The sequence below is a fragment of the Salvelinus alpinus genome, chromosome 2 (assembly GCF_045679555.1).
Source record: "Salvelinus alpinus chromosome 2, SLU_Salpinus.1, whole genome shotgun sequence".
In the NCBI taxonomy this organism is placed as follows: Eukaryota; Metazoa; Chordata; class Actinopteri; order Salmoniformes; family Salmonidae; genus Salvelinus; species Salvelinus alpinus.
In genome coordinates, this window is record NC_092087.1 from 18,549,605 (window position 1) to 18,561,060 (window position 11,456).

The 11,456-nt window shown below is 39.7% G+C and overlaps 2 protein-coding genes across 6 annotated transcripts in view; one reads left to right on the forward strand and one right to left on the reverse strand.

The window, feature by feature from the left end:
* Positions 1-1,500: 1,500 nt before the first annotated feature.
* Positions 1,501-6,769, reverse strand: LOC139555787 (protein FAM72A-like). 2 transcript variants are annotated; one of them, XM_071369192.1, is made up of 4 exons: positions 5,693-6,751; positions 5,337-5,414; positions 4,689-4,813; positions 1,501-3,600 (listed from the first exon to the last, which is right to left on the reverse strand). In XM_071369192.1, exons 1-4 carry the CDS (start codon positions 5,836-5,838, stop codon positions 3,506-3,508), a joined length of 444 nt encoding a protein of 147 aa, XP_071225293.1. In that variant the 5' UTR covers positions 5,839-6,751; the 3' UTR covers positions 1,501-3,505. The 2 variants fall into 2 exon arrangements, with proteins under 2 accessions (XP_071225293.1, XP_071225298.1); XM_071369197.1 differs by lacking the exon at positions 5,337-5,414 and having other exon boundaries at positions 5,693-6,769.
* Positions 6,770-7,613: 844 nt separating this feature from the next.
* The window catches only part of LOC139555557 (SLIT-ROBO Rho GTPase-activating protein 2B-like), a 174,511-nt gene continuing 170,668 nt past the window's right edge, over positions 7,614-11,456 (forward strand). For 2 of the 4 annotated variants that reach the window (XM_071369177.1, XM_071369178.1), the window contains exons 1-2: positions 7,614-7,714; positions 10,029-10,505. In XM_071369177.1, coding sequence (XP_071225278.1) covers positions 10,439-10,505 — 67 coding nt within the window. In that variant the 5' untranslated portion in view covers positions 7,614-7,714; positions 10,029-10,438. The remainder of the gene's footprint in view (positions 7,715-10,028; positions 10,506-11,456) is intronic. The other 2 variants (XM_071369173.1, XM_071369174.1) reach the window with 1 other exon arrangement.

Sequence of the window (11,456 nt, forward strand, 5' to 3'; positions counted from 1 at the left end):
GCATCCTCACTGTCCCGCTGCCGCTGGGATAGGCTCTCAGACACACAGAGACTACGCTGTAGCTCCTCCTGTTCCTTCTCAAGCTTCTCTATCTCCTGCCTACATATTACACATACACAAACAAAAACAGACACGCTGAGCATACACATTCATACAGTGTATTTCACACACAGACACTGTGAAGGTGATGTGTGGTGTACCGGTGGACTCACCGCTGTCTGCGTATGTGATCTTGAGACTGGATGCTGTAGGCCAGCCGGTCTCCCCCCATGATCCGGAACTGTCTTTGCAGTTTTCCCATCTCTGTTTCCGCTGGAGCACAGTACACCAAATGCAAATGTTGACATTTCTGAGAACAAGTTAGTTGGTGAAATAATTAGCTAACCCTTATGCTGGTCATACAAAACACATACTATACCTATTCCATCAATATCCATGTCACTGCCGTCAGAGTGGACACTGGTGGCTGATCTTCCTCGAGGCATGGTTTAAATTGTACTCTGGGAACAGTAAACAATTAGCTAGACAAATCAGTGGTTGCACTTTGTTTGCGGCACATCTATGTTATCCTAGCTACTTCAAACAATGATAAGGGCATTTTTCTATCCCTCCCGATTGACCATTTCACATGTGAAAAGGAAGCACAAAGGAACATGCAAAACATTTGCAGCTAGCTAGCGAACGTTAGATATCTAGTTTGCCAAAACAGTGGCACCACCACTTAAGCTTGGTAGCTAGCTAGACACTCAGCCCGGTTTAAAGATAGGTAATCTCTGACTTAATTACAGCTTCCAAAAAAGTAAAAAAGTATGTCAAATGTTGTAAGCTAATTGACTAATACACTACAGGGTGAGTCATTTACCTGCAGGAACTGAAAAAAAATGTAGTTCGCGCAATTAGCCACTGATACCACTTTCAATGTCGACGCGTTTGTCTGCTCCCCTCTTTCTACAGTGTTGTTAGCAACCGTTTCTAGGAGGACATTATGACATGAGAACAACCACAGAGGGCGGTAAAGGGACAGGGACCTGCTGACATTTTTTATACCACTGGAGATCGCTCTACACAAGTGGGAGAGTGATCATGCTTACTATTAGAGAACCACAAATTGTATAGAAAAGCTATTTATTTAGCTTTAGTTTTATTTATAAAAACCTTTGGTATGACTTTAAATTATTCTGTTCTTTTTCAAAAGTCAGTCCTAGAGTACAGGGTTAAAATTGTGATGGGATTGGGGTACCCTAGACAGACACACAAACAGTGGTGTTTGCTGAGTGCAGATGGACTCTTACCATGGCTGTGCTGTATTGTATTTTGCAGGACAGGCAGCTCTGTGCTACTACTCAATAAGAGATGCCATGGCTGACCGGTCAAAGCAAAAATCCAACATCACTTCCACGGCTATTACACATACACAGTTAGGAATATACTTTGCTTAAGTACACTAGCTGTGTTACCTGCAGATTTTTGGTTACCAAAAAGTTCACAAAACACAATGGATATTTTGGAAAAGGTGTATTATCAATACAATAAGCATTAAAAAAAAGGTAATGTTTCAAACGACCAATTCAGGATCAGTGGCATTTCAAAATATATTTTTTCAGCAGGGCAAATAACATCAGTATAAAGACAGCAATATGTTTGTTAATAAATAAATACAAATCGATAAATAAAAATACACTACTTAAATGAATCATATTAAAGTCAGATAAAAATTGTTTTAAAAAAATCACTGTTTTGATAGTCGTTGAATATCTCCCAAATATGGTCTATGCCATAAGAAGCTCTCAGCTGATCACTAGCTACCTTCACTAAGGTAAAACAAAAACAAAACAAAAAAACCTATCAGCCTCCAAACGTAAAACACTCAAATGCAAGAGAAATGTAAAATAGAAACAGAAAAAATATACAGCACACTACAAAATATTTATTTTGTAAATAAAAAAAAACTATTGTAAACAAAATGAAAATAAGTGGTAAAAAATATTTGGTCTGTATGATTTTCATCATAATTGGCTATTAATTTTGTATATCATATCACAAGATGTAATAAACTTAGACAGAGCTTAGAACATAACTTAAATAAATAATTGCTACAAAGACAGGAATCTTAATTGGTGACTGCCATCTCAGGTATTTGGTGTGTACGTCCATCTTTCATACTGTCAGTTTTGACCACAAAACAAATACTTTTCAATTGGAGCTTCAACATATCCTTATTAATACAGGCATAGCTTGGCTGTTTGAACTGGGAGGTATATTAAATGCTAATTTAAGATATGTCACTCATTGTGACAGTACTTGCTGGGCACCGAAGCATCACAACAAAGCCGAAAGCTGAAACATTTACTTCCAGTGAGAGGGTAAGCGTGAACTACAATAACAGTGAGCCCACAGTTCTTCACAAAATCAGATCCAAGGCCATTAGAATACAAGTCTAGAACGTTGTCTGAAGCAAACGCTTCTGCAGCAATGGAAAGGTCAGCTCTAAACACAAGTGACTCATATACTCAGATACACAGATCTATATACTCATTCATTGTGCTCTTTCAAGCACACAACAGTTCAGCGTTCAATCATACAGGGTTAGGATATCTGCTCGGAATATAAGTTACATTTTCTTTCACTGTTTTTGCTGCAATGTTTTTACTATATCAACAATGTAAGAGTGAGTGGACATTGACTTTCCTTTCATGATCATGTATTTTCTTTCCAGCTCCTTTACCATGTGTGTAATTGGGCCTACTCTATTTTCATTGAGTACCCTCTATCCCATCACTGAGGAGCCCTAGAACCAAACACGTGCCTATACTTTATGTACTAGTACCATCTGTTGGTGACACTGGCCCTCCTCATGAAAGACCAACGCAAGATAAACTGGCAAATACTTAAGGTCAACAATGTCAGTTTCTAAAACCTAAACGCAACATCATTGTAATCGATTGTTCAAGCACAAACAAAGGACTGAAGAAAACCTAAAATACAGCGTACAAAGTTTAATCCAGCGTCCAATGGCAATAGGCTACCCAAAGGGTATAAAACAGCCATGCGAAATGTTAAGACATCCATCCGCCAGTGGAACAGAAAGCTAATGAGTTTGTTTGAGTGGGGATTCAGTGGTGAGTTGAAAGAGAGAAGGCAGTTCCAACAGTCCAGTTCTAACATTGATTCCCCCCACAGAGAGAGCGATATATAAGATTATTATTATTTATTTTTTTAACCTTTATTTAACTAGGCAAGTCAGTTAAGAACAAATTCTTATTTTCAATGAAGGCCTAGAAACAGCAGGTTAACTGCCTTGTTCAGGGGCAGAACAAGAGATTTTTACCTTGTCAGCTCGAGGATTCGATGTTGCAACCTTTCGGTTACTTGTCCAACGCGTAACCGAAATGCGTGAATGCGTAGAATGCGTGGGGATTGTGTGCTTTTGGAAAGGGGGGGGGGGGGTATGGTCACAGGGTAAGGCCTCTCTTCTGTTTCTCTTCCATCGGTCATCCATCTCTCTCTACCTGATGCACTCCTCCTCCGATGGGGTGTCTGATCCCTCGTTCTCGCTGTCCTCCAGCTCGGGAAGGTCTCCCCACAGCAATAGGTTCAAACCTGCAACAGAAGACGCAGCGTTTGTGTGTGCAGGGACAGTTTAAGGAACAGTCTTTCCTTGCCGACAAGCTAAGTCAATAACAAATTGGCTGAAGTAGAAACAGGCTGGCATTCATGCTTCGCACAATCTCTCCGAATAATTCAACTTCTGCGTTTCTATGAGTGCTAAGTCATGTGGTAGTGGAGATCAGAAGAGTCAACACATAATGCCACACATGTTGCAATGTGTTGTGTCAGTCAGTCAGTGTTGCTTAGCCTTAGGGGGTATCGGTATCTTGTCACAAACTGTGCATTTAGGGTAATTCTTCTTTACATGTATATTACTTTGACTAACTATGGTTTTAGGACAGTCCTCTCGGAATACAGTCTATTGTTCATCAATAGGTAAGAGGGGTAAATCCATTTGAATTCTGTCACTTTTTGACAGCATCCCTTTTGATATAAAAAAAAAAATAACTTTCCATATATGTTTGGCCATGGAAGAAGTGGTCATAAAGTGCCTTTTTGGACCTCAATAACAAAACCTTTCAGGAGATAAAGGTGCTCAAAGTTGACCCATTTTGCATACCCCACCATACCATGAGACATCCATGTCTTCATCACTGACAAATATAAATGGCTGAGTTTGCTATCATTTAAAAGCTTACAGTGGTCAAACTATTGAAAAACAAAATTATATTATTATATACATTTTTTAAAGGTTTAACGTCAATTATCTAAAAATGCATTTGCATTTTTGCATATGTTGTAGCTTAGAGCCTATTTCACATAATCTTTGGCTTATGTGTTGTGCCTGCCATCGGAGGAAACACAGCATGCTCTATTTTCCAGAGATTATAAAAATAGTTGGACAACCATGTTTGTCAGCTTTTAAATTATATCCATCTCAACCGTCTATCTTTTGAGTCAACTTTGAGCACCTTTATCTCTTGAATGTTTGGCACTCAGGTCCAAAAAGTCACTTTATGAGCAATTCTACAATGGGCAACTATGTATGGAAGGTTTTGTTCAAATCAAAAGGGGTTCTGTCAAAAAGTGATTACATTCAAATGGATTTACCCAGAGGTCTGTGAGCTTGGAGTTCTAACCTGTAGCATCCAATCTGTTAAGGGTGGACACAGCATCACTGTTAAACATCCAGAAATGGCCATTGTTACAGGACAGCAGGCAGGGCTTACATGGGGCTACCACGTGATACCCCACAAAATTACCACTGGAGAGGGGGATCGAGAGAGAAAGGGGAAGTAAAGAGTAAGAGGGAAATAGATAGAGAAAAGGGAGAGGGAGAAAGAGAGATATGGAGGGAGGGAAAGATATATATTTTTTTTAAATGTCAGCGTTTTATAGCGAGCACCTGTGAAAGTGCTAACTATCAGTAGGTGTCTATTAACTGACCGATGTGTTTCTGTGTACAACAACGAAGCCCTGGGGATACAAAAGGGGCCTGACAAAAGCCTCACTGTACCCAACAAACTGCTGGATGAACAACTTTCCAACTGACGCACAACACTAGACATGGACATTTGCAGACATTAACATTTGCATTTTACATTTAACATTTACATTTAAGTCATTTAGCAGACGCTCTTATCCAGAGCGACTTACTAAAGCAGCCACAACTATTGTCTGTCTAGTAATGCTATTGTGTAACCACAAAGCACATATATAATGAATGCAAACTGGTTAGTGTAATGTGAGCAGACAAATCTGTGTTTACAATAATGTTACATACATACCATTTCAGACAGGCTATGTCTCTCAGTTTGCATTTGCAGCTCTCTGTAGAGTAGCAGCTGGCCACAAAGTCAACACTTCTAGAAGAGGGGGTGGGGTTGTTATGGGGATTGTTAAAGAACAAAGGGGCACCATAACATTCTAGCCATAGAGGGAGATAATGGATAAGAACTTATCCATTATATTTCATATATTTCACAGTGTCACAAACACTCAACATATGAAGTTATGAACCCCTCCAAAAAACAGACAGTGACGAGAGATCCTCATAGAAACCATAACCGTCATTAGCTCATTTGTCACAACTCATTCCACACATTCAGTGATCATTTCATAACATAGTGATTGTATTGCTTACCTGTTGGGCGGTATGTCAGTAGAGAACAGCTCAATTTCTGTGTCTGCGAGAAGCACTGCCTTCATTCCTCTTGTGCAGAGTAGACTCTCACAGTATATACAATTCACTTGAGTGACACATTTGTTTTTGAAGTTGGAGGTAGACATGCTCTTTAAATACTGTTCTTCTAGCTTTCGAATCCCAATGTCCAGAGGAAATGTGTGTCAGAACAGATCAATCAATGTAGCAATGGTAGCTGATCTGACGCTAATGTTATTTAAAACGCTATTTAGCTAGCTAACTATTCACTATTATTGTTACTAAATAGCTAGCTAGTTCGTTGACTAGCTATCAACAGTTAGCTTGAAGTTAGCAGCAGGTGAATTATAAAAGAGAAGCCACAAATTAGACGTTTCCACGTCTAATGTTATATTGGAGGTTTAGCTAGATAGTTATCGATCCTTGTTGATAGCGAGTAATGTGGTTGATAGCAATCTACAGTAGCTATCTACTTGTCAAAACAGAGCCACAAGCTAACGTCACGAGAGTGACCATAATAACACAGCATCATCAGATGTTCAGAATAGCTCTTGCCATTTTCAATTTATCTTCAACCTGCTCTTCAACGAAACAATTTCCCAGATTCTTTGTTCAGTAACTAACGTTAATTCGTTGCGGTCACAGATTCAGTACAAAGTAATAGCCAGCTAGCTTCGCTGTTGTGTTTATTGTTTACAACTTCCTGGTAACTACCGATACTTCCTGAAACATTTTTAAAAACAGCACTATGTCGAATTTCGATTGGCTCTCGAGGACAAAAAATATATACCATTGGGTAATATAATCGCACAACTACAAAGCTGATTGGGTACAAATATATCAAGACCGTGGCTAAGTAATAATGAGGGGATTCAATTAATCTGGCCCGTGTGTTGCACCGTGTGAAAGTTTGCAATGGTTTCGGAAGCGGGCGGCCTCCCGGGCGTGAGCCAGGTGCACCGTTCAAAGCCCAAGGCGAAATCGTCTCAAAACAAAAGCGACGTAATTAAGCACGTGGAGTAATTAGTAGGATTCTGTGTTTCACATGCAAAATTGATTGCTTTTGATAAAAAACGCTTTATCTGCCAATGAAAACTGAATATTCAAAATATAGTGTATGGGAAATATGACGCGTTGCCCCGCGGCTCAGCATAATCGAATTCACAACTATCAGCCATTCAATGGCGAAGGGTTTGGCTTTGTCCCTTTACATTTGTATTTCTAATCAAATAAGAGAGTTGCACCTAAATAATTTGCACAATATGTACCCCTCAAACACAATGGTCTCAAGGTTTACAGACATTGTTTACAGACAAGTGTACCTTCTGCAATGATGGACCTGAAACGCTGACACATTTATTTTATAGTTGGTTGTACACTATTAGTTTTTGGAGCGATATGGAAGAGTACATACTGAGTAAAACTGGTCACTCTGTTGATATTAAATGTTATAAAATTTTTAGACAGTACTCTGAACACTTTGAAATGGGTAACTAATGTCATGATTTTGGTTGGTAAATTGTATATATCCACAAAACCAAATATTTTAAATTAAGTGTTTGTTTTAATACCCTTTATGTTGTTAATTGAGTCTCTGAAATGACTAAATAATAAGAAAAGCTTGTCTACAGTCCAATATTATGATTATATTCTGAATAAGTGTCATTGTCTTATTCTCTTATGCTGTCATAACACATTTTTCTGTTTTTGTTTTATTTGTCTTTCATGTCTTGTCAATTCTTGAACTCAATGACGTCTGTTTATTTTATTCCCCCCCCAAAAAAGCTCAGCATAACTGACTCCGCTCCTTGATTGTCGATTTGAAGGATTTTATGCCAATCCTAATCAATTCAACCAATCGAAAGATGGAAAACTCTCCTCTTGTTCCATGAAAAGAGGCGGGGTTATTTTGGAGAATTTGTGAGAAAAACACCCCAAAACGCTTCATATGGGACGGAAATGAAATAGGAAAGCTCGTATTTGTCATCGAAATCGACATAAGAGGTAAAATGTGGTGCATGCTTTAAGCAACTTGCATTGTAAAACATGTGCAATGCTGTATGTTTATTGCACACACACAGAAAAGTGTAACATTTTGCAACTCATACGTTTGGACAATAAATTCTAGTAGCTAACGTAAGTTAGCTAGCTAGGTAACGGTATCCCAAAGACTTGGCTAGCTCGTTAGCCTTACTCTAGTACCGAGATTTCCTATGGCTAAAAATGGCGAAATGCCTCATTCTAGACTGATCGCTAAGTTCACCATTCTTTAAACTTCACTTATCTACAGGGTGTCTGTAAAAAAGACTCATTCTTTATAGAAATGTACCTCGTTTTTATCCTACAATTCAATGTTGCAGCCCTCTAAAGGTGTTGTTTCTCATTTGCAAAGTTAGTTTAGTAGAACCGTTATAACTAATATGCCATTAAGCAGACGCTTTTATCCATAACTCATTGGTTGACATTGTAATATGCCTATGTTTTGCAAAGCCCCGTAATGACTATCATTCAGTTTAAACCAATGAGATAGGCCTATTTTAGAACAGTAATGGGGTTTATGTTAAACTAATTAACACTTAGTAACGGCTTTAGTCTGCTTATATACAAACCCTTAAAGAGATTCTCCCGTACCTTTTTATACTTTTTAGCCAGTAGTTCTGAAAATAGCACTCGAGCCAAAAGTGGTCCCTGACAATGGCATACTATGTCACCTGTGCAGATATGTGCACCATGCCATTGGCCTCTCTCTTGCTCTGCTTTGTGTGGATCTTACTAGCTGTCACTCAAATGGCTAGTGGCTGAAGCTCATTGGCTGGAACTCGAATTGCTAGGGGGCTGACCCACGTGGGGGAAAGTGTAAGGAAAACTCCGCACATATTCCAGAAAACGGACGCTTTCAAACTAGGGATTTTGTGGCAAAACATTACTTCTTATCATAGATTATGCATGTATGAGCTATACATTGACACCCAGCCCAATATGGGAGTATTTCTTAAGCCTAACTAGTCGCCAATATGTACATGTTAGTAATTTAGCAGATGCTCTTATCTAGAGCGACTTACTGTAGTACTAATGAGTGCATACATTTGTTGTACTTTTTCATACTGGTCCCCCATGGGAATCAAACCCACAACCCTGGCATTTTAAACGCCATGCTCTACCAACTGAGCCCACAGGACATGTCTTTAATAAAGGTACCATGTGCTATCATCTGAGTTCCGGAGCATTTCTTTAATAAAGGTACCATGTGCTATCATCTGAGTTCCGGAGCATGTCTTTAATAAAGGTACCATGTGCTATCATCTGAGTTCCGGAGCATGTCTTTAATAAAGGTAGTCCAGTGTTATGATGTTTTCTGAGTGTTTGCTGTTCTCAAGGCACCAAAGTTGAAAACTGTTCTCAGGAAAATTATATTGTCAATGTCATGGACCACATTGGACTGACATATTTTTACCTTTATGTTCTCTGGGCTTTTTCCAATATTACTATTAATGGGCCCAGCATGAAACAATCTATTCCATTTCTATCAGGTAATTTGTCAGTAGCCATACAACAATTAAGTATAGTCAGATTACCCCTATTTGTTATTACAGTGTAGTATGTAGGCAATGGTCCATTCACCAACTCTGAGCATCACTGTCTATTATGAGAACCACAGTTGGATTTGATCTGACTGCCCTCCCAACCCTGTCAGTCCTACACCCACCCCAGACACATTGCAAAACCCAGTTTCTGACCCTATCACTGCAGTACCAATAAAGGTGTCCGTTAATGTAAATTTGAATTATGTTTTATGAGAACCACTGCACCCTCTACAACCACTGTGATTATTATTATTTCACCCTGCTGTTCATCTATGGACGTTTGAACATCTTGGCCATGTACTATTATAATCTCCACCTGGCACAGCCAGAAGAGGACTGACTGGCCACCCCTCAGAGCCTGGTTCCTCTAGGTTTCTTTCTAGGTTCCTGCCTTTCTAGGGTTTTTTTCCAAGCCTCTGTGCTTCTACATCTGCATTGCTTGCTTTTTGTTTTTTTTATGCTGGGTTTCTGTATAACATTTTATGACATCGGCTGATGTAAACGGGCTTTATAAATACATTTGATTATAAATACATTTGATTGAATGTATAAAGGCCAGAGTATTTTATCCATACATAGGCCTACACAGTATTACATGTGATAATGAATATGTATGGTCAAGCAATGTCATTTATGTATCAACCAAATGAATGTGACACATGCATAGTGTATATCTGTCTCAGTGCCTGCATATTGGCTTCCCAGCTCATCTATGTACCCCACTCTCACTCTAGGGGGAAGAGCATAGAGCCACGGAGCCAGCCCAGCCTCTGACCGTCGTGGTGACAGCCACTTACTGAAGGACTAAACTTTTTGGGAGTCTCCTCATCCGACCTTGCTGACTGGTTGGTTATTGTTGGTTTGGAGGGAATGCATATATCCTTCGTTTGCTCTATAACTGGTTTTGAGGACACATTAAGGAAAGGATCCAAACGAATGGGAATGCGGCAGCGCCAAACTCTCACAATGCGGGCAGAGTGAAGGGGCAGAACACAATACCATTCCACGGGCTGTGGGGTTACTCGCTACAATCTTTCAGTGGGTTATTCTTCCAGACGAAATATTATAGTTACTCTTTTTTTTCCTGATTACGTCTTTAACCCAGTATTGCGAAGTCTAGTGTTTTTGAGTAGAAGAACCAGCCATGACGTCTCCGGCCAAATTCCGAAAGGACAAGGAGATCGTAGCCGAATATGAAACTCAAGTTAAAGGTAATACTTTTATACCAAGTTAATATTGTTAAACATGCTGCTCCTTGCGCTCATGTAGGCTATCCTTTCCACAAAGGCTTGTCGCATTTATTTTCCTGTTCGTGGATACGTCAACGTGGATAGGATCATTTATCCCTGTTTAGCATACCCAAATATTCAAACTAATAGCTTATTACTTTTACCAAAGGTTAAAAAAGTGTGGGTACTTTGATGGGTTTAGTAGGCAGATTATTGTTGTTTAATTGTCACCATAGCCTACTGCGGTGTCAAATCAAAGCGTTCTATTGATAAGAACATCTTGATAACAACATTTTATAGAGACTAGCTTACCAAACCATCATAGGTCCGCAGATAATAAAAATACATCTGAGAGCCTTATGTTTGAATTATGCGGTATTGGTGCGTTCATATACCGCATTAATACGACATGGGATTTTGCTCTCCAGGTTGAGTATTATGTGTGTAGCCTGCTCGCAGGGTTTAGATTCGACATGCCTGTGGAACAACGCAGGGCGTTTTCTCTCCCTGCATGCTGGTGTGGTTCTGTTTTAGAGCAATTCATTTCCCGGCGTCTTCCGTGTTTCGTGTGCGAGAGACAGACATCGGGCATTCAGACAAACGTTAGGAATAGGACCAAATTGTGAATTAATGGCCTATCGCCTCACGTGAGAGTGTCTGTCCGAGGTTCACGGATGTCGCCACGAACCGGTCGACGGGAGCACCAGTGGTTTTGTCGGAGTATTTTTCACGGGAGAGTGGGGAGAAAGGTGGGTTGGGGTGGTGTTTAGCGGGTTAACTCTTCATTCGCTGATGGTTTATCGACGTTTGTTGTAAGGGTGATCATGGTATTTTCATGGTGAGGGAGTCAGTCATGTTATATTTACATCTGAGCTGGGGAAATGTAGCGGTAATAGAGCTTGGAGAGGAAACTGTAGAGTGAGGACAGGATAT